Below are 22,171 nucleotides of genomic sequence, written 5' to 3'. Positions count from 1 at the left end.
CAAGGTCAACAAAAAGTTACAATCGCTGTGTATATTTATAAGCTTTTAACCAATTACAGTAAAACGACATAAGTAAGCTTCGATTACCACACCACAAATCATAAATTAAATTTTGATATTGGATATTTTAACCTTGTACAGACTACACGCTGCCTTTGAACTATCGAATAAGTTGAAATGAGTCCAGATTTTACTGCGTTTCCCTATCCCTTTTCTCACCTTTCTACATTCCACCGTGTTGTTGTTGTTGTTGTTCTCTGCAGCGCTATCGAGCTCTCTAACTCCTCCCCCTTCTCTTCACTGCACTGTGTGTGTGTGTGTAATCCTCCCCTCCCTCTTCTACCAGGGATCTTGACCAATCACGTGCGGCTTTAACCGAAAGGCGGGAAAAAACAGGACAAAAATGGTCGGCTCCTATTATGAGCGGCTCCCGTCGTTCACTTCAAAGAGCCGGTTCGTTCGCGAACGACACATCACTAGTTTTAAAGGCCAACTTAACTTCCGCGTTTTAGAAGCCGAGAAGGTGGACCGTTAAATGTTTCTTCTTCAATTTTCTGTTCTTGATGAAAACATTTCAATTATTTAGATAGCAATGGCGGTATTAACCGCTGCGTCTTTCCTCTTTTGCCTGCTGTCCATCCGGGTCACCGTAGCGAAATACGAACCCAACTGGGAATCCATCGACTCGAGGCCACTGCCGGAGTGGTACGATCAGGCCAAGTTCGGCATCTTCATCCACTGGGGGGTCTTCTCCGTGCCCAGCTTCGGCAGCGAGTGGTTTTGGTGAGAATTCTATCGCCCATTCTTTAAAGTTACACTGAGGTCGAAATCTAAGTCAAAAAGTAAAACGACTCACCTTTTTACGATGGCGAGGGCACGTGATGCAAGAGCAATGCACCTCGTGACGTTTTTCTTGTCTCGCAGGTGGTACTGGCAGGGGCAAAAGCGGGAGCCGTATGTCACCTTCATGCACAAGAATTACCCGCCGGATTTTAAGTATCAAGACTTTGCACCCCATTTCACTGCCGAGTTCTTCGACGCCAAAGAATGGATGGACATCTTTGCCGCATCGGGAGCAAAGTACATCGTGCTGACCACAAAACATCACGAAGGTCAAGCATAGTGTTAGCATAGAGCCATCCATCCATCCATCCATCCATCCATCCATCCATCCATCCATTCAATGTTAGCTGTTTTGCCAACATGCGACGCTTACCAATTCAAGTTGTCAATCATCTCCAGGTTTCACGCTGTGGGGCTCCGAGACCTCGTGGAACTGGAACGCAGTGGACTTGGGCCCCAAGCGCGACCTGGTAGCGGAGGTGGCGAGCGCCGTGCGCGCTCACGGTGACCTGCGCCTGGGCCTGTACCACTCGCTTTTCGAGTGGTTTCATCCAATGTTCCTGCAGGATGCCGCTAACCACTTCGCCACCAACCGCTTTGCCGTCGCCAAGAGTCTGCCCGAACTTTACGAGCTGGTGCTGACGTACAAGCCTGACGTGCTGTGGTCGGATGGAGACGGGAATGCGCCTGACAAGTACTGGAACAGCACCGGGTTCCTAGCCTGGCTCTACAATGACAGGTAAACATAAGTCATCCTTTATCGTCTTTTTTTTTTTTTTTTTTTTTTTAATGGCGTAGTTGTGTAAATACTCCAAACTGCTAATGTGCAAATAATTTGCAAAATACGAACGTTTAAAAAAAAAGGGTGATGCAACAAAGATGCAAAAAGTGAAGGACGATATAGCGAGCAATGATTATTCCAAATTCTCCATCACATGTCACTTGAGTGACGACCCTCTCCTCACATTTCTCAACTGATGCAAACCATCCACGCTTCAAAGAGTTAATTCAAGACAGACAGTGTATGCATCTTCTTATCATTCCCAATATTAACACACTTTTACAATAAGATTACCAAATTTAAGAGACATTTCATATATGTACCTTCTCCTTTCAGAGCTCTTGACTGTTTCAGAAAATTTGACTAAAAAAACGTGACTAAAATTGTACAAAAATAAGTTTAAAAACTAACAGTTTAAAAAAATGGAAAGCAAATACATTTGACTTGAATACCACTGAACTTTACTTAGATGTGATTCGTTTTTGTACCACCAGAGGGAGCCCGGGTACCGCTATTGGTACCAGTACCACACATAGCGATTGCCTTTTTTTTTTTTTTTTTTGGTATTTTATTTTAAATTTTTTGACCCGCAGTCCAGTGCGGGACACGGTGGTGACAAACGACCGATGGGGCTGGGGCTCCATCTGCAAACATGGCGGCTATTACACTTGTACCGACCGCTACCAGCCGGGTCACCTGCTGCCGCACAAGTGGGAGAACTGCATGACCATTGACACCAAGTCATGGGGCTACAGGCGCGACGCCCCGCTCGCCGACTACCTCACCATCGAGGAGATTGTGCAGGTGAATATGTCAGATGAAATCACGACAAGTGTGTCTTCTGGAGGTGATGACTAAAATGGGTCTAAAATGAAATGGCTGCTTTGAAACGGGTATTTTTGGCAGTGGTTCTTCTTTTTTTTTGTGGGCTTACTCATGATGGACATGACTACCTAATTTCATGTTGTTTAGGGAAACTGGCCTTTTTTTTTTGTGGGTCTACTATGGATAGACCAAATTCAATGTGACCATGTACAGCAGGGGTGTCCAAACTTTTTGCCAAGGGGGCCAGATTTTATGTGGTAAAATGTCGGGGGGGCCGACCTTGGCTGACATTCTTCGTACCTTGCCTGTAATCATGTCGTACATGTCAGCGTCTCTTGTTTGGTAATGTCACTTGACATTATAATCTTTAAAAACAGCCACTGTCTCTTGGCAAATGAGGCAGACACAGTTGTTGCGTATTTCAGTGAAGAAATAGTCCAATTTCCATCCATCCTTGAATCCGTCGTCCCTCGCAGTCAACTTTCCTTTTTCAGTAAACTGGGAGGTGAATATGAACACGGAGTGATGTCTTGTTAACTCGTGAGTGATGTCTCGTAGAGTGCTACTGCCCTCTAGTGTCTAAATGCTATTACTCATTTAGTGAATGCTATTACTCATTTAGCCACTAGAGGGAAGCAGTACTCTATGAAACATCACTCACCAGTCTACGAGACCTCAGTCAATGCAACACGTGTTCCATTGCGCCCAACCTGCGGGCCAGATGGCACTGATTTTATGACAGGGGCCGAGGGCCGGATGAAATTCGACCGCGGGCCGGATTTGGCCCCCGGGCCGGACTTTGGACATGCCTGATGTAACCCCTGCTGCCAATTTACTGTACATTTTCAAGACATTTGGTCAAGATCTTAAAATGGCTGCTTCGCTTTAAAATGGCAGACTTCCTGGGTGTGTGAAACCAATTTTCCGATACGATAGCAATCAGCCTAAACACTTTGGCCAGTTTTGTGTTGTTAGTGATGACCGAACTTTTACCGCGTCTCTTTTTCCAGACGTTGGTGGAGACCGTGTCCTGCGGCGGCAACCTGCTGATGAACGTGGGCCCCACGGCGGACGGGAGGATCGCGCCCATCTTCGAGGAGCGCCTGCGCCAGATTGGTCGATGGCTTCGGGTGAATGGCGAGGGGGTCTACAACAGCAGCGCCTGGCGGGCTCAGAAGGACAACGTCACGTCCGGCGTCTGGTACACGTCCGGACCGCGGCAGAACGCGGTCTTTGCCTTTTTCTTCGTGTGGCCGACTGATGGAATTTTACTCCTCGGCGAACCTGAGCTCGCACCTGGACAAACTCCGGTAAGATTTATTAGGTACACCGCCGTCATGATAAGTTTACGACAGAGGAATTAGGAACAACAGAGTTCGCGATGCATCAGGAGGCTTGCAAATTGAATTTGGTCGTCTTGTGTTGAAAGAATTCCGTCATCCACGCCCACCCGCCGCCACCTGCTGGCACTCGTGCTCACGCTGCCTCTTTGCTGACTCATTAAGATGCCTTCTCGGATTGCGCTTGTAGTTTTCTGGGAAGCGAATTGATTTTTCTTGCCTGACAGTCGCTAATCCTGTTTAAAAATGTGCTCTGTGTTTTCGTTCTGGGTAAAACAAACAAACAAAAAAAAAACAAAACAGCAAAGCCAGGTGGTGCTTGTGGGTCACGGCCCTGTGAAGTGGGAGCCTGCAAAGCCCAGCGGTATCCGGGTCTTCCTACCTCAGCTGTCCATCAGCCAGATGCCATGCCAGTGGGCCTGGACCCTCAGACTGACCGGTGCCAAGTGAACGAGAAGAAGAAGATGACGCAGACTAATTTTGGATGCACTGAAATGAACTGAAACTGTGAGCACAAGGAGCTGAAAAGGCGACTTGATGTAATGCTATAATTTGTGTGCTACCTCTTTAATTAAATAAATGACGCAAATACATTTTTGTCCGAGTTCAGTATTTGTGTATATATTTTACCGGTACTTTTTTCCAAAGTATATATGGAAAAAAAAAATTCACTTTAACTTTTTAAATCCCCATTATAACCGATGAATTTGTAAATCGGAAAGTCTTTGCCGTTTCCAGAAAACACGCTCAGTACAAAATAAATATTCGTACTTTAATATAAACAAATGTCAAAACATTGCAAATCGCAAAAACAATCGTCTGTCTCAAAAAGCATGTTTTTTTTTTAATAGACAACTTTTGGATCATAATATCACGACTCTTAAATCAGTCATTTTTCTCCCTCAAAAGCTGAAAAATGTTCAGAAAAATCTTATTCTTGTCATCTTCTGACGTTAATCCAGAAAATACGACTTTGTCTAAAAAAAAATTTTTTTCATGGCACGTATTAATTTTGAATGAAAAATATTGTATCTTAATCTCGAAAATGTCAAATATTTCATGAGGCTAGACTAAGACGATAATCCCAAAATACACGTTTTGGTGTTAAAAGAATCTGAATTGATCTTTGAATTGTGAAAACAATGTAGTCTTTATATTCCAAATATGCAATCCAACTGTTGATGAACTGAACCCTTAATTCATAAATATGACAAAATCTATGATCATACTCCATATAATATTATTATTGAATCTAATGTTTTCGAGCTGTTTTTGGCGTCCTCTGGTGGCGCTTGGCTGCACTGCACACCGGAGGAGGCATAAGGACACGTTCCAAGCGCTTCTCGGACGACTCCGGATAGAAAGCGACAACCCCCCCCCACCCCCCCTCCAGCCCTCCGGACACCATCCTCACCCCGCCCCCAACGATTCGTACATCTGTCCATCCAAGGGTCCAATGAAGCTATCAAGGTACCGACTAATACCTGGTAAGCCCCCGCCGCCTTTTTTCTTCCATCGCCCCATTCAGTTTTTTTTTGTCGCATCGCTTTTTCCGAGTCGAATTTAGGTTGTGCGTGGTGGAGTAGTAGGTGTGTGTGTGTGGGGGGGGGTCTTAAATAAGGCGGGGGTTGTGGCTGATGTTTGTCACCTGAGATAGTGACTCCAGTGCGGGGGGCGAGCGAGGGGTGGGGGGCGTTGTGTGTGTGTGTGTGTGTGCTCCCTGCCCGCTGCCGCACGCTTTTGAACAGGGGGGAGGTCCCTGTTCTGCAAATGTTCCATGACATGCAGATGGGGGGGCGACCAAGGGGGTTCTCGGGTCCATGCACTTCCCCCCCCCCCCCACCCCAACAACAACAACACGCGCGCGCGCATGCACGCACGGTGAGCCGGATATCCCCATATAGGCAGGCAGGCGCGTGACAGCTGATCCGACAACACGAAGTCAAAGAAAGCCTGTTTGAATTGAAGGAGGAATAACACGAAGAACTCAATTGTATTGAAACATTTTGTATTTTTGTTAGTTGTATTTTCAAAATGGTATTGGGATGAAAAAAATCACGATTGAGATTTTCAAAAATTTTTTTGCATTACATCATGATTTTTTTTTATGTTAAAACATTTGTATTCGTTCCTCTTTTTCAAGATTACGTCAAAAAACTGTAGCAGATATAGCATAAGTCTTTATTTTTAAAGTCATATTCAGAATAAAACGTAAAAGATCCATTATTATGCTGTTTTTTAAAATAAAGTAAACAGAGTATTTATTCTCTTTATAACCTTTATATCTCTATGCTCTTTTATGGTAATAAAATAGTAATAAATGAACAAAAATAAACAGTAACATACAGTACATGACCATGCTCTACTTAGAATGCATTTACTCCTCTTAATATATATTTTACATATATATATGGAATATCACTTTGGAATAGTAAAAAGTACATCCCTCTGGTAGCATTGCTAATTTTCTCAATCATGTCATTTTATGTTCTATTATTCTTTCGTATTTTTCGGTTTTAATGTTCAATCAAACAAACGATCCATATTTAAAATTGGATTTGACTGCCGCTTTAACATCTATATTTAAGATGACGCCTTTTTCCTCCCTTTTTTCCTTCCAACATTTGCTGGTAATTAGACATACCGACAGGAAGCGGAGGCCATTGTGGCAGACTCTGTTGCCATGGCGACGCAGCACTAGGTGTCAAGCTTATTTTCTGATTTTAAAGAGACGGCGGTGGAAGGATGAAAGATGAATGATGAGTGATGTGTGCGAGTGGCCTGGGAGAAACCGTCAAACCTTCCATTCATAACCCCCCACCCCCCCATCCCCATCATTCACTGTGTTGTCATCCGCTCATTTGAGGGAGGGGTGGGGTGTGGGGCATGGAATCCCGCTCAGCTGTTCCGAGCAAGTGCGCATCTGCCTGAGAGGGAGCATTTGTATTTCTAGACGACAAGTGGTTCGACCTTGACTGTATTAGCCATTTTAGCCCCCCCCCCCCCCACCCCCACTCGACCCTTCCTCACCCATCCTATGCTCAATGACTTAGAATAGCGCCCTGAGGGGCTCCTCTTTCAATACACACTCTCAGGCTCGTTAGGCCACCTGGCAAGCCCCCCCTGCCCCCCCAAATTTGGTCAAAATGACTATCGGGAAAAACCCACCCAAAAAAGTCGCGTGAAATCGGCCATTTTCTTGAAGCCGCCATTTTGTTTCAGTGCAACCCATAGATTCTACCGTTCTCCTGAAGCCAGTATCCTCGAGCGACGTCACATTTCGTAGACCCACAAAAACGTTTCAAGATTCAATTGCCGGACAGGACACAGTGTGTCTGCCATTTTGCTTTGAAGCGGCCAACTGATTTTGGTTCCATGTGGCACATTTTCACGGGTCCTTCAAAAACAAACAGCCGCTCGAGATTTTTCTCCGATTGCTACCCGATTTGTACCACGTGTACTTGGCAGATGGATGAATTTGAGTGTCCAACAGCGCTGGTGGGCGAAGCTTGAAGATTCACCAAAATCACCAAGTCTTGCGTGGTCACAAACTTTCTATATGCGCGCCAAACGAATCGATGTTCTCTGGGGGGGGGGGGGGGGGGGGGAAATATTGCCTATGTGATGAGAAGCGTTGAGGATTGAGGATGCTGGGCACGCATACGCAGGATGCGGCGTGCAGCTGCACATCATCTGGCGGCATTGTCCCCCCGCACGGCTCCTCGTCACGACGTCGACGGTTCTCCTCCTTTGTGAATGGATTCCGAGGACGTCGTGACGGGAAGCTCCGAGCATCTCACAAAAGAGCCCCCCGAGGCCCGAGGCTTTTTTTTTTTTTCCTTCACTTCCTCCTCGTCATACGCCAACCGAATTGCACCTTTCGAAGGGTGGTTCTTCGGTTCTTGATGAATGAAGAGCGGCTTTTGACAATGCTCATGACATCTGACTAACACCCCCCCCTTCCCCCGCTCCCACCTGCCCCCCGCCTTCCCTCGCGCTTCTCCTCCTACCCAGCCTGAGTGAGCGGCCAGAGTCGGAAAGGAAAAGCGCCCGGAAACGTGGGCCGTTGTGTAATCCCTCCAAGGGGCCCCCTTTGCTATTTTTGTACCCGGGTCTGCACGTCATGCTTGGGTATTTTCTCTGGTGACTGGCTCGCATCAATAGAACGCTCCAAATGTGCGCCGCTCCTGCCGCCACTCCGGACTGATGGGACGTTTACCCTGGCGTTTTTTTCCCCCCCTTATCCCGCTGGAGTCAGAATGGACGGTGCAGGATGAGGAATGAGGATGCGGGACGTTGGAAGGAGAGGAGGGGGGGCTGAAATGTCAGGTTTGTTATGAGGATCATGCGGAGCTGCATGCGTGTGAATGTCATTGTGATATTTATGGATGCTCGCGTTTAAAGGGACGGGACGGAGTGTTTCTTCCCCCCCCCCCCCCCCTCCACCTGCGCCTCACACCGCTGCTGTGTCATGCATTTGTTGCACAGGTGCAACACGACGACATGCGTCCGTGTCTTAGTGCGCGCGCGTCGAAACGTGGGATTAATCTGTCGTACGCCGCAGTCGTCTTTTTTGGACCTCAGTGGGATGGAAACTAAGCAATGAGGTCAGATCGACCTTGAGGAGGGAGCCTTCAACGCCCCCCCCCCACCCCCAACCCCCAAGCATACCCCACCACCCCAAAATTTATTAACCCGGTTTTACAACCGCACGGGCACCGAATCGGCTCAACTCGTTCCACTTAAGTTAGCGGCACGTATTTCTGCACGGCTTCGCGTCAGTTTGGTAATGCCACAAGAATGAAAAGTTGAAAAAAAAAATGTAAATCCCACCATATTGAACGCATCATGTCGCGGTAAACGACATGAAAAATGTCACATACGTCGGATTGAGCTGAGCTAAATTCTGCTAGGAAAACTGTGGAAAAACAACTCGCGCACAACGCACGGGTTGGATAACGCTTCAAGAATAGGAAGTTGCAAAAAATAGTCAAACTGAAGATAAAAACAGCCGCATTGAACGCATCACTTGGTCACGGACCGCAAGCTATGCTAAGGGGATATTGCTAAATCTTAAAAAAAAAAAAAACGTATAAAGTTGCACTTACGAGAAAACTCCCCCACGCCGAATGCAGCATCAATCCAAGAATTGGATCTGGGACCGGAATCTGTGGGAAACCTGTTGCGCTAAACACATCAGAAATCATGTTAACGTGAAACTTTGTAAAAAAAAAACAAAAAACGTCACGTTAAATGCACACATGGGATCGAGCTCCATGAATGGGAAGTTGTGAAAAAAAGTATCACACTGAAGCCGAACGAATGGAAAACCGCGACAAACCCACCGACTGCATCTTGCCGCGCTAACCGGATCAAGCTATGCTAGCAGGAAACTGAGAAAACGTGCCACCATGAACACATCGGTTGGATTGACTGAAGCTAACGCGTGGGCTAATCCTCCCGCGTCGAATGCGTCAAGCTGCGCTCAAAGACAACCGAGGCTAACGCATCGCGTGAATCAGATCAAGCTAGGCTAACAGGAAACTACAAAACAGAGCTGCCGCGTTGAGCGCACTGGATGAATAAACTCAAAAGTTGGACTGAGGCATAAAAACGGGTGAATCGGAAAACTCGGCACGTCGAACACAGCGGTTGAAACTGCGAAATATAAAATGGCGCATTGAACGCATTGGTCCAAGTGAATTATGCTAAGGAGCGCATCTCACTGAGCGGCGCGCGCTAGCTAGCGTTTGCGCGTGGCCCCAATGTTGATTTTTTTGACGTCGGGATGCGTTCAAGCTCACCAATGACTGCGAAGACGTTCGTCAGACGTGCGGCAATTATTTTTACGGTTTAAAACCGTCGCTGAACGTCGTAGCGACCATTTGCGACCTTGAATAAACATTTACGAAAAATACAACTCGAAAAAATACTCGCAAACCTGGGCCGCTCAGTAGCATCCAGGCTTAAAGGGACACTTAAAAACATGTCGCTTAAAAGCATATCAACTAAATGATAAAATGGGGGTGGGGGGGGGGGCTGTAATGATTTATTTCTAAAGTGGAAGTAAAGCAAAAGCGCCACAGCTAAATGAAGCCACTGACAAGGCAACAGGCCAAGCTAGCATGAGCACGTTTAAAGTCCAGTAGGTAGCGTGTGCTAGAAAAGTGCCTTTAGTTCCCCCCCAACCACTCAAATCTGCCCCCCCCCCCCACCCCACCGCCTTTCGCCTCCCTTCCCTCCTCGGTTATTTTCACGCGACGGTCCGCATGCGGCGAGTCACCTTGGAATCGCATCCTCGGCGAATCGCGCTGGGCCGAGTGCGTCCGCGGAGCGCCAACAAAGAGATGAAAAAAAAAAAATACATAGAGAGAAAGGATGTCCTAATTAGGAGGGGGGGGGGCGGGGAACTCGGAGGGTTTGAACCAGATAATCTTACATAACCTCGTTAAGGGAGGACACGGCATTTGATACGGAGAGGATGAAGACGAGGAGGTGGAGGAGGATGTGCCCTGCGGGGGTTAAAGCTAAACTAATTCCCAGAATCCATGAGGGGATGGATGGCGTTTCTTTGGCGAGCGCGAGACGTGAGGGAATACGAGGTGATGCCGATGCTCCTGCACGGCTCTTCCCTTTTACTTTAAGAGGGGCGGCTCGGTGGACTCGAGGGCGAACACGTCTGCCTCACGCTTAGGAGGTTTTGCTTCCAAATTTTTTTTTGGGGGGGGGTCTTCCAATGTTTTTTTTTTATGGTACTCCTTCCTCTCACATTCCATCAACATGTATGTTAGCTTCATGTCAGACTCGAAATCGTCCATCGGTGTGACTAGTCGTTTGCGATATGCCTGGCGACCAGTCCGGGGTGTACAACCGCCTCTCGGCCAAAGTCGGCTGGCACGCAAATGAGGAGGGGGGGGGGGGGGGGTTGTCCCTTCAAGTCTTCACTTTAGCAGGTTCTGTGGGGTTTAAGTCGGACACCTTCCACTTCGTACTCCAGATGAATTGTCTTGTTGTGGTGGCAGTGTGCTTGGTGTCATTCCGGTGGGGGTCGGGGGGGGGTTGCGGTCCTCTTTCCGACCGAGTTCCCATGGCCTTGATATAACCCGGCGAACCCGTCAGCCGGATCAAAACACGCTTCCAGAGAAACACTTTCAAGACTAAACAACAGTAGCAAGCTAATGGGGTTTTATGCTAGCTACTTTAGCATCATTTCAACAAGGATGGGGGGGCTGTGTGGTTTGGAGGGACTCAAATTGAAATGACCCCACAACATGAAATCATTTCGACATTCGGATGAGTGTCTGACCGCAAAAGAAAGGGGCTATCTCACCCCAACCGCATGCCATCAAAACTCTCCCGTAAATTATCAAAAATAATCACACCAGTCAGTCAAAAAGAACCACCGACACTTTGACAGACAACATCTGCACTTTCTGCAATTTCACACCAATATGGTACATAAAAATAAAACTTTTATGACTGAAATTTGAGATTTTGTTGAAAGTGGCTGTGGCAAAAGATTTGATTTAGATTTCATCAATGGGGGGAATTTCGGTTCCTGCCATGATAAAAGGGCAGGCGTGCCGTGCGGGTCATAAGAAAATGGAATTGTTTTGAGGATTTGTTTTATATAGCACCGTTGCTCTATATGCAATCGAATTTATGTGCCGGGTGTGTGCCTTTAACTCATTCACTCCCAATGACGTTTTTAAACGTCTTTTCAGACTTGGTCCAGAATTGGCTGGTACTGAATGAGCTAAGAGGCGTGGCCTTAGCGAGTGACATCAGGAGAGTGAGTGGCCGGTTAGTCTGTGGGTGAGCATCCGGGCGTGATTTGTCGCTACAGCAGCTCTTTACGAGTGTTGTCATTTTGTATTTGCGTGGTTGACGATTAATGTCACTCCGCAAATAAATCACAAAAAGCTGCCTCGAAATTCCAATTTGAGCTCGCAACAAAGTAAAAAGTCCACCGAGCGATGATTCGAAATTACAAAATCTTGTCGGTTGGAGCCCTCATCATTTTGTGACCAATGACGTGTGTGTGTGGGGGGGGGGGGGGTGCCGAGTTTTCAGTGTTCATGGTCATTAATCTCCATTGAATCCCCACTTTCTGTTTGCTTCATTTGCAGATGAGCCGTCGCACGTGTACATCAACATCACTACTGACACCTAAGAAATATTAGCCCCGCCCCCAAGAAACAATCGCGACGTCGGATTAATGGAGTCACTCCAAACTGCCACCGGCTCTCCGGAAGGTCATGACAGAGATGTCGCACCCAAAAAACGCTCACCCGAGGCAGCCAAGATAAGTAGGAGTCCATCGGTGGAAATGGAGGGCAAAGGGTGGCGCCAGCACCTGCGAGAGGGCCCGGCCAGAGACTCGTGCGCTTCCAAAAAAGCGCCCGCCTCGGCCGAGTCACCGACTTCGGAGGATTCCATCTCCCAAATTCAAGACACGGAAGCGTCCTCGTTTTCACTCCAGGCCGCCAAAGCGGCCGGCAGACCGAAGAAGTCCGCGAGCTCGCCGGAACGACAGAGTTGCTATTCGGGGATGGAGCTGCAGTCGGATAGCGGCGGTAAGTCTGAAGCGAAAGCGCAGAAGCCGGGAAAGTACGTTTGCGATTACTGCGGAAGGGCGTGCGCCAAACCCAGCGTGCTGAAGAAACACATCCGCTCGCACACCGGGGAGCGGCCCTACCCGTGCATCCCCTGCGGCTTCTCCTTCAAAACCAAGAGCAATTTGTACAAACACCGAAAGTCCCACGCCCACTCGGTCAAGGCCGGAACGTCGCCGTTCTCTCAGAACCTCAACGCGGACCAGGGCTCTTTCGAAGGCGAGTTGTTCTCCGACGCCGAGCAGAGCACGGACTCCGACGAGGACGCCTTCAATGACCCGCTGCTGCTGCTGGACTCCCCGGCGGAGGTTTCGGATCACACGGCCGTCAAAGTGCTCAACCTCATTTCTCACAAAAAGGCATCGGCGACCCCGACGTGGACTCAGGACGGATCGGAAACGACCGCCGTCGAGGCTCACCGGGCGATCCAAACGTGCACAATTAAACAACGGCTCGCGCTCCGGCTGTCGGAAAAAAAGAGCGGCGACTCGGAACACAATCTGTCCCTTCCGAGTCAGTCGAGCAAAGGCAGCACCGATTCGGGCTACTTTTCCCGATCGGAAAGCGCCGAGCATCAAACCGGTCCCCCGAACGCCAACGCCAAGTCCTACCAGGAAATTATGTTTGGCAAATGTTACAGGCCCAGCCCCAAGCAGACCACGGGGTACGTTTGCTCCGAGAAAGGAGTTTCTCGTGTTTTCACCCAGGAAAAAGACACGGTCGAGTCCATTAAAATAAATACAAAGTCCCTCACGAGGGACGAGGCGAAAGAAGCGCAGTTTGACGGCGGTTGCGACGCGGGAACCCTCCTCAGGAGCAACTCCATGCCCGCTTCGTCGGCCGTCAGCCTGAGCGCGCCGCAGGCTCTGCGGGGCAGCCGCTCGTTCGACGAGAGAACGGGCAACGCCGGCATGAGGAGACTCCGCCGGCAAGCCGCTTTCGAGCTGCCGTCGAACGAGGGCCACTCTGAAAGCGACGGCCACGGGAAAGCCAGCGACGTGGAAGTGGACAATTATCCGCCGAGCGGGAACCCGCAGAGGCACGCCTCGGAATTAGCCACGCGCAAGCGCCGTAAAGAAAAACGGGACGAGGAGGATCCGCCGTCGCGGTACGAGGTGCGTCACGGACAGTGCGAAGAAATGATAATCGACCCCGGGAAGGATTACGAGCCGAAGGCAGTCAGCCACGGGGCGGTCGGCGTCGCCAAAGGACGTTTGAGTACGCGGCCGGACAGCGACGACATGGACGTATCGGTCAGCCCTGAAACGTGCGCCCGAAAAACATTAGGGAACGTCATTTCGGTTATCCAGCACACCAAGTTCATCAACCGGCCTCATGCCGAGCCGTCCGATTGCTTCAAGGGTCTCGGGCAGAGGCGGGAGGCCTTTCCCTCCTTTCAGCCCATGGAGGAGTCGTTTGAGACGGACGGAGGAGACGGCGTCTCGAGGCGGTCCTTTCAACCGGCCGCCAAGTTGCTGCGGCAGCCCAACATTCAAGTACCGGAGATCAGGGTCACCGTGGAGCCCGACAGTCCGGAAAAAGCTGCCGACGCGCCGGCCAGGGAGCCGGAGAAGCACGCGGAAGAGTTTCAGTGGCCGCGGCGGAGTGAAACTTTAGCCCAGTTCCCTCCCGAAAAACTGCCCCCGAAGAAGAAAAGGTTGCGGCTGGCCGACATGGAGCGCTCCTCGGGGGAGTCCAGTTTCGAGTCGGCCTGCGCCGGACTCTCGCGAAGCCCCAGTCAGGACAGCAACTTATCTTACGGCTCCGCCTTCTCCTTTGACAGGGACGAGAGCCCGAAGCCGCTTTCGCCGGCCAGACAAGACGAAGCCGGCAAGCCTCTGGAGCGCTTGGCCGTGCCGGGCAGCGGCCGCTCGCTCTCGGTTCTCCACCATCGGCAGCAACACGAAATGAGACGCTCCTCCTCGGAGCAGGCGCCTTGCAACTTGCGCAAGGAGCTCCCGGAGGCGCGCAGCGTATCCTTTGACTACGGGAGCCTGGATCCCACATTCAAAGTTCCACCGGGGGATCCGGCGAAGGAGAGGCGGCGGGGCAACTTGGTGCGCCAGGAGTCGCTGAGCATGGACGCCGAGGCCTCCCGCGTGCGCGCCTTTTCGTCGTCACCGCCCGTCTTCTCGAGCGGGAACCCGCCGCCGCCCCGCCCTCCGCATCCCGGCTTGTTAATCCCCGTCCGGATCCAAACTCACGTGCCGAACTACGGCCGCCTCACGTACACGTCCGTCTCGCAGATCATGGACGATTACTACGACAGAGTTAGCCCGGCGTTAAGTCCCTCTCAGAATCCAGCCGCCGCTCGCGCGGTCTCGATGGAAGTCCTGGACCTATCCTGGGCCAAGCTCAAAACCGGCATCCCCCTCTCCCTCACCTCCCGCACCATCTCCACCACCAACGCGTCCAGCGGCGGCGCCAACAAACGCATGCTCTCGCCCGCCGGCAGCCTGGACCTCTTTATGGAAGTCAAGCAGCAGAAGCGCGTGAAGGAGGAGAGGATGTTCGGGCAAATCGTGGAGGAGCTGAGCGCGGTGGAGCTGGGCGAGTGCCGCTCGGAGGACGACTCGCACGGGAGAAAGTTTCTCGCCGCTCAGATACTGAGCGAGGACCGCGGCGCCGAGTGCGCTATGGAGAGCGGCTCGCCCGAAACGGGCACGGAGAGACGCGCGCAGATGGACGCGGTGGCGCGGCCGCCCTTCGGCCGGGACCTTCCGGTCTCGGAAGCCGAGCGCCGGGGGACGCCGTCTCCCTTTCCGAGTCTTCGCACGGCAACGGGTGTGAGCTGGTGTTATCTCAGCTACACCAAGCCGAGCTGCTCGCACGACGACGAGGGCGCCGCGCCCGATTCCGTCTACGCCACCTGGCAAGTCAGCTCCCGCAATCCCAATCCGCCGGAACTGAGCACCAGCGCCGCGCTGGCCCTGCTGCACTCGCGACAGAAGGGAGGCAAGTCGATCTACTCGATGGCTGCCATGTGTCAGCCCGACAACGGGAAACTGGTTTCCTCCCTTGTCCTGTGGCGGCAGTCGGTGGAACAGGTGAGGACGCTCAACGAAATACTGTATATATATCAAAGATAAGCTACTACTATTTAATCAACAAATATTTTAGTTTTTTATATCTAACTTCATAACATGATAAGCTGGCGACTGTAGTAACCACTGTCCCTTAAAAATATGCCAACAAATCTGCTGCTCAGGGTCCTCGGTTAACAATAAATTCAAATTTATATTGTTATGTATTTTTAATATTTGAACACCAATATTTTTAATTTTTAATATATATATTTTTAAATTATTACATTTTAAATATTTGAACACCAATATTTTTAATTTTTAATATATATATTTTTAAATTATTACATTTTAAATATTTGAACACCAATATTTTTAATTTTTAATATATATATATTTAAATTATTCCATTTTAAATATTTGAACACCAATATTTTTAATTTTTAATATTTAGTTTCTTTTTAATTATTACATTTTTAATATTTGAACACAATCCCTTGGAATGTAATATATTACACTTTTTCTTCGTGTAGTTTTACATCATTAAAAAGCAACACAATTTTTGTATATTCCTCAATATTTTTCCTGCAATGTTGTATTTTTCCCCCAATATTTCTACTTTTCATCGAATATTTTTCGTTCATTATTTTGTATATATTTTGTAGAGTATTTTACCAGGTTTTTCAAGTTTTTTTTGTGTTTTTTTAAGATAACATTTGACTGAAAAACACGTTAAGCTAACAACTCACTTAACAACCACATTAGCATCGCTTCGTAATTGACGAGGCGCGTTCCGACGTTCGTACAAATTTGTGAAAACGGAGACGAGCTAACAAGCCACCAGAGCTACTTGGAAATCACAATGTCCCACGCAGAGCTCCACAGGCCTAAAAAAAAAAAAAGACTCTAGGACCCCCCCCCCCAAAAAAAAGTGCGGGTAATTCCCAGCTGTGGAAGCACACCTCAGCGTTTGCCAACCACGCCGTGTGAGAGGCAACAGTTGACCGGGCGAGTCACGTTACACATCCAGCGTGTTAACAATACGTTTGCCGGTCCGAATCAGCTGCAGAGGAAACCGGAGCCCAAAGAGACGACGGACGTCAACCCGGGCAAGAAGGTGAAAGACACCAGCTTCAGACTGAAGGCTGCCAAAGAAGAGTGGAAGGAGAGGGAGGCGTCAAATACCCAAACAGCTCCCACGCGCATCAAGATCTTCGAGGGAGGGTCAGTCAAAGCAGCCCGCCGGGGGTCAACCGTCTCCGAATTATTTGCCACTCACTATTTTCTCGTGCGCTCAGGTATAAATCCAACGAGGACTACGTGTACGTCCGAGGCCGCGGGCGGGGCAAATACATTTGCGAGGAGTGCGGCATCCGCTGCAAGAAGCCCAGCATGCTCAAGAAACACATTCGGACCCACACGGATGTGAGGCCTTACGTCTGCAAGGTCTGCAACTTTGCCTTCAAAACGAAAGGTGAGTGGACGAGGAAATCTGAGGGAGAAAGTCAAGCGTCATGCACGCACGAATGAAAGACTTGTGAGTCTAAAATTAAAAATGCAAAAAAAATGAAGAAGAACTCCTTGTGGAAACTGTAAAGCTTGTTGCCATGACGACCGGTTTTCTACTTCCACACTTCTGGTCGGGAGTTCTTCTTCCATTTAGAATACAAAGAATAACAAGTTATCCGGAAAGTAGTCCAAAAAGTAGTCCCCCCCCCCTAAAAATGTTTGAATCTCACGATGTGGAAACGCAGTAGCAGCGGAACACTGCCGGGTCTATTTTGAGCTTCGGCGGGATCAGCTGATTTGTTCAGTCATGTAATTTCTCCCTCTGCGGAGTGCTCGTTTGCTCACACGGGCCAAAAAATTGAGGTCAATTTTTCTTTCTTTCTCTTTAAAAAAAAAAAATCTAATAAAACAAACAAAAGGGAACCTGACGAAGCACATGAAGTCGAAGGCCCATATGAAGAAATGTCTCGAGCTGGGCGTGTCGGTGAGCATGGATGAGACGGAGATACAGGAACACGGTAAGAATACGCACATCAACCGGACTTCCGTCTCCCCAGCCACTTCTTCGAGGTCTTCGCGGCGTTCCCAGGCCAGCTGGGTGACCATCGTCTCTCCAGCGCGTCCTGGGTCATTCTCGGGGTCTCCTCCTGGTGGGACATGCTCGGAACCTCACCGGGGGAGGCATCCTAATCAGATGCCCGAGCCACCTCATCTGGCTCCTCTCCATGCGGAGGAGAAGCGGCTCGACTCCGAGTCCCTCCCGGATGACCGAGCTTCTCACCTTATCTCTAAGGGAGAGCCCGGACACCCTGCGGAGGAAACTCATTTCGGCCGCTAGTATCCGGGATCTCGTTCTTTCGACCCATAGCTCATGTAAAAATGAAATGTAGCACTAAAGTTTTCCCAACCCTATCACGAAGTACAAACGACATCAATGCCATTGATTGCCCGACATTCGTGTTACTAAACCAAACCAAAAAAAATAGCATCCACCCCGTCAGCTAAAGCGATGATTTTTTTTGAAAGTAGACGAGGCGCCACAAGAATCCAAGGCAGAGGCGGCGGCGGCGGCCAAACATCAGTTCTCCGACGCCGAATATTCGGACGGTATGGACGAAGACGCGGACGACGTCGACGAAGACGACGACGAGGACGACGACTACGAGGGAGACTCCACACCCAAGCTACGTTCCAGGAGCACCAGTCCGCAGCCGGGCGGCGCCATCGCGTCCCTGCCGGTCACCGTCACCGTCTCCGGCAGGTGGCCGGGCTCGGACCAGAGAGACAAGACCGCCGAGGATTACTCGCTGAGCGTTCTGTCCCCGGAACAGGCCGGCTTCCTCTTCGATCCTTATTCGTCGTGTCTCCTCTCGCCCGGCTGGGAGTCCCCCATCAGGGAACTGTCCCCCTCCCGTCTGCGATACCCGTCCCCGAGGCGTGAGCTCTCGCCGCGGGGTCGTTGCTCCCCCAGATGGGACGCCTCCCCGCTGAGGCCCGCGTCGCCCGGATTCTCGCCCATTCAGCACCTCTCTCCTCCTGTGGCGCCGGAGCGACCCGCGTCGCCCGGGGCGGAGTTGGCCGGGAAGCGGGAGTCTGCGGTGCGTGGCAGACAGCGGGTCGTGCTGAGGGCCGTTTCGCCGCGCCGGGGCGGATCCCATCAGCAGCGCGGCTGCGGCGACAAGGGCAGACAGCAGCACCCCAAGATGGACGTGGCTCAGCAACAAGGAGCCTTTGAGATGGAACTGGTACGTAGCAAGTCGTTAGCGCGTCGACCTCACATTGCGAAGTTCAACCCCGGAGTTTGCATGTTCTCCCCGGGCCTGCGTGGCTTTTCTCCGGGTACTCCGGTTTCCTCCCACAATCCGAAAATATGCATGGCAGACTGATGAAACACTCTAAATAGTCCCGAGGTGTGAGTGTGAGCGCGGATGGTTGTTTGTCTCTGTCCACCCTGTGATTGGCTGGCAACCGGTTCAGGGTGTCCGTCCCCGCCTACTGCCCGAAGACGGCTGGGATAGGCTCCAGCACCCCCTGCGACCCTAGTGAGGATCAAGCGGCTCGGAGGATGAATGAATGAATGAATGAATATTTAACATGTAGCAGTCCGGTGGCAAGTGGTTAGCACAGTGCAGAGGCACCGGGTTCAATTCCAGCTCCGGCCTCCCTGTGTGGAGTTTGCATGTTCTCCCCAGGCCTGCGTGGGTTTTCTCCGGGTACTCCGGTTTCCTCCCGCATTCCAAAAAATTGCATGGCAGGCTGATCGAACCCAGATTCTTAAAAGTGCTCAGATACTAGGTCAAGGTGAAGGTCATCTTTATTGTCAACTACCCCCAAATTCGGAACAAGGACATTGACGAGTGTCACTGCCCCCCTCAATTATGAGCTCTCCGTGAAGCATACCACACGTGCCCGGTGAGTTTTCTTTGGCCCAACGCGTTTTGTGTCTCGCAGGAGCAGAGGAGCGTCTCCAGCCTTCCCGCGGCCACCGGCGGACCCCCGCAGAATCTCCTGAGCCACCTCCCTCTCCACTCTCAGCAACAGTCCGTCAGCTTGCTCCCCCTCCATCCCATCGGAGGAGCCCTCCTCCGGCCGTCAGCGCCTTCCCCCCCGTCCTCCGACGTGCCGCCGAGCCCACCCGCCTCCGAAATGGCGCAAGAGGAACGGGGAAGCCCGGATCGGGGCGTCGGGGACGGCGGCCAGGAGGAGAACGTCCAAACGTGCTTGAAAGCCATCGCCTCCCTCAAGATCAACACGGAGGACCCGCATTAGAGACCTTGGGCCGCCACCCACTTTGGCAATATGGCGACGAAACTTCTCGGCGGCAAGGAGTTCTGCTCTTCTCATCGGACTGCCTCGCTCACAATCAAAACGACGGGATCCTTAATTCGATAAGCGCCCTCATCCTGGGTGACCTTGGCTCACCTACCGGTTTTTGGGGTCCCGACTGAGGCAATATCGCTTCTCGGCTTCTTTCGGACTGGATGAGCAAACGATTATGAACTATTCTTAATTATCATTGGGTGCAGGTGCAATATGAAGATATCTATTGTATAATGCTAATATGCCTTTTGTTTGACATAGCAGTTTGCATACGATTGCACATAAATTATATTTATAGATTAACTGTACACCCCCCACACCCCCTCCACCCCTTTTACGTATTACACTCCCTCCTCCTTAGATGCGGTGTATTTTAACGTATGTGTACTTTGCAAATAGACTGTCGTTTCATGTACTCATATCGAGGTGTGATACAGTAGTGCAGTACTTATCTATATTTAAAATAAAGGTCGGAAGAGGGGGGGCGGGGGGGGGGTTCATATTTTGATGCTTCTTGCGCGACGAGGGTCTGTGCCTTTATTTCGCTTGGGAAGATGTTTCAAACGGTCGAGGAAAAGAGCTTTGCCACCTTGATTCATCTTTTTTTTTAACAACAAGCTTTCGTTTTTTTTCTTCATGTTGTGGTTTTTAACTTGCATGAGATTTACTATTGCACAAACATGACAGGAAGTCAACATGTAATTACTGTAAGATGTATTTATATATTAGGACGTAAGCACCTATTGATACTGGTAAATATTTGACTACTATTTATATATGGTGTGCGCATATATATATATATATATATATATATATATATATATATATATATACATATATATGGACATACTTATTATGCAGCAGTGATGCAAGTTATGCAGTGAGCCACCATGCTGGTGTTGCTTTTAATATCTTTTTTGCTCTCTTTCCTCTCCTGTATCGACCGTTGCCGTGTTCCCACAATGCACTTTGTCACGTTTTGACGTCGGGAATGAAGGACGTGGGGAAACGTTTTGTTTCCCGGCGCTTTTTTGAAACATTCCACTTTTTTCTTTTATTTTAAATATAACGCCGTCAAGAGAATTGTGCACATTGTCGCAGGTCATGTTTAGGGATGGGCATTAAAACGTTAGAATTGATCGTTGAGGATTATGTCAAATTAAATTTGTGCGGCAATTTATAAACTATTATCATTAATTATATCGCAAAAATATTTTTAAAAACATTTGATTCATTTGTCATCGTTTTTCTTGACCCGGTATATTAAGAAAACGACATTTCTGTCCAACTTTATTTATTCTTTAAAATTGTTTTACTTGACATGAAATATTAACATTGAACTTGGAAAAATTCAGTGAAAGTGATGACTTGCTAATGCTAATTCTGTCGCATTCCAATTTGTCTCATCTAAAATTCATGAAAATATTTTCAATCAAGCTCAATGGAATTTTATTGGCAGGCAATGTTTTTGTTCTTCTTCATGTTCTTCAAATATTTAAAAAATTATTTTGGAATTTTATAACAACGCCAACCACCTGACATGGCACCGTATTATTATTGGATCAAAGACATCTCGTCAAATGCCCATCCCTACTTTCCACGGCGCGTGCTGACGACATTTCCTGGAAAATGGAAGCGATGGTTCGCCGAACGCTTCATCTTCTTTTTTTTTTGTAAATACATGGATTTTTTGCGCAGCGTCGCAACTTTTTAACGTGGCTTGTTTGTATTCATGATAAAACGCCGGCGACGCGGTGGAGCTTTTTATTGAACCGTCGCCGCGTGTGCGTACGAAGGGATTTGACGAATTGCGTCCATGTTTACATAAAATCACATTTAAAGGTGCACTGCTTTAATGACGCGTCTTGCAGATTTGGATCACTTATTTTTTTTTTTTGTCAAAGCGAGTCGCTGATCCGATGTTGAAGGGAAAAGCCCCGCTATGTATCCAGATTGTGTTTTTTTTTAATGATGTATTCATGAATATATAGAGATACGTATAACCATAGTGTGTATATATATATATATATTGTATATATATATATATATATATATACAGTATATATAAAATACTGAAGTGCATTGTGCCTCTCATGTGTCGAAGAGGATAAATCCTCTCAGCTGAGATTTATTGAGGACAAACCCCCCTCAGTAGCCAATCCATCATTTGACTTGTTTGCGTCAAATTTGTTCGGTCGGGGATGGAGTGCCCGCGATGCTTTTGAGGTGTTGCGGGGCTGTGGGAGGGGCCGAGGGATTCGATGATTATTATTTGGTGCTCAGATTCAATTTGGAATTGTTTTAAAAGAATATACTTCTAACCCAGGAATGTGTGTGTCTGTGGCAATTTATTTGACGCTTTGTGACAACCACCCGGAGGAGGTTGAGGAGGAGGAGGAGGGATGAAAATGACTT

General features: G+C 49.1%; 2 protein-coding genes across 4 annotated transcripts; both read left to right on the top strand.

Moving 5' to 3' along the window:
• The first annotated feature begins 491 nt into the window (after positions 1–491).
• On the top strand, positions 492–4,382 carry fuca2 (alpha-L-fucosidase 2). The gene is made up of 6 exons (XM_052086428.1): positions 492–783; positions 925–1,112; positions 1,243–1,582; positions 2,218–2,428; positions 3,460–3,759; positions 4,093–4,382. Exons 1-6 carry the CDS (start codon positions 593–595, stop codon positions 4,237–4,239), a joined length of 1,377 nt encoding a protein of 458 aa, XP_051942388.1. The 5' UTR covers positions 492–592; the 3' UTR covers positions 4,240–4,382.
• A 423-nt stretch (positions 4,383–4,805) lies between these two features.
• Positions 4,806–22,085, top strand: hivep2b (HIVEP zinc finger 2b). 3 transcript variants are annotated; one of them, XM_052086635.1, is made up of 7 exons: positions 4,806–5,276; positions 11,919–15,451; positions 16,491–16,651; positions 16,726–16,901; positions 17,356–17,454; positions 17,963–18,681; positions 19,388–22,085. In XM_052086635.1, the coding sequence occupies exons 2-7, from the start codon at positions 12,008–12,010 to the stop codon at positions 19,703–19,705; spliced, it is 4,917 nt and encodes a 1,638-aa protein (XP_051942595.1). In that variant the 5' UTR covers positions 4,806–5,276; positions 11,919–12,007; the 3' UTR covers positions 19,706–22,085. The 3 variants fall into 3 exon arrangements, with proteins under 3 accessions (XP_051942595.1, XP_051942596.1, XP_051942594.1); XM_052086636.1 differs by lacking the exon at positions 4,806–5,276 and adding an exon at positions 7,638–8,118 and having other exon boundaries at positions 17,966–18,681; XM_052086634.1 differs by lacking the exon at positions 4,806–5,276 and adding an exon at positions 7,638–8,118.
• The last annotated feature ends 86 nt before the right edge of the window (positions 22,086–22,171 follow it).

This window comes from Hippocampus zosterae, chromosome 14, assembly GCF_025434085.1.
Source record: "Hippocampus zosterae strain Florida chromosome 14, ASM2543408v3, whole genome shotgun sequence".
Taxonomy (NCBI): domain Eukaryota; kingdom Metazoa; phylum Chordata; class Actinopteri; order Syngnathiformes; family Syngnathidae; genus Hippocampus; species Hippocampus zosterae.
This window is presented reverse-complemented; position numbering and strand designations above follow the sequence as displayed.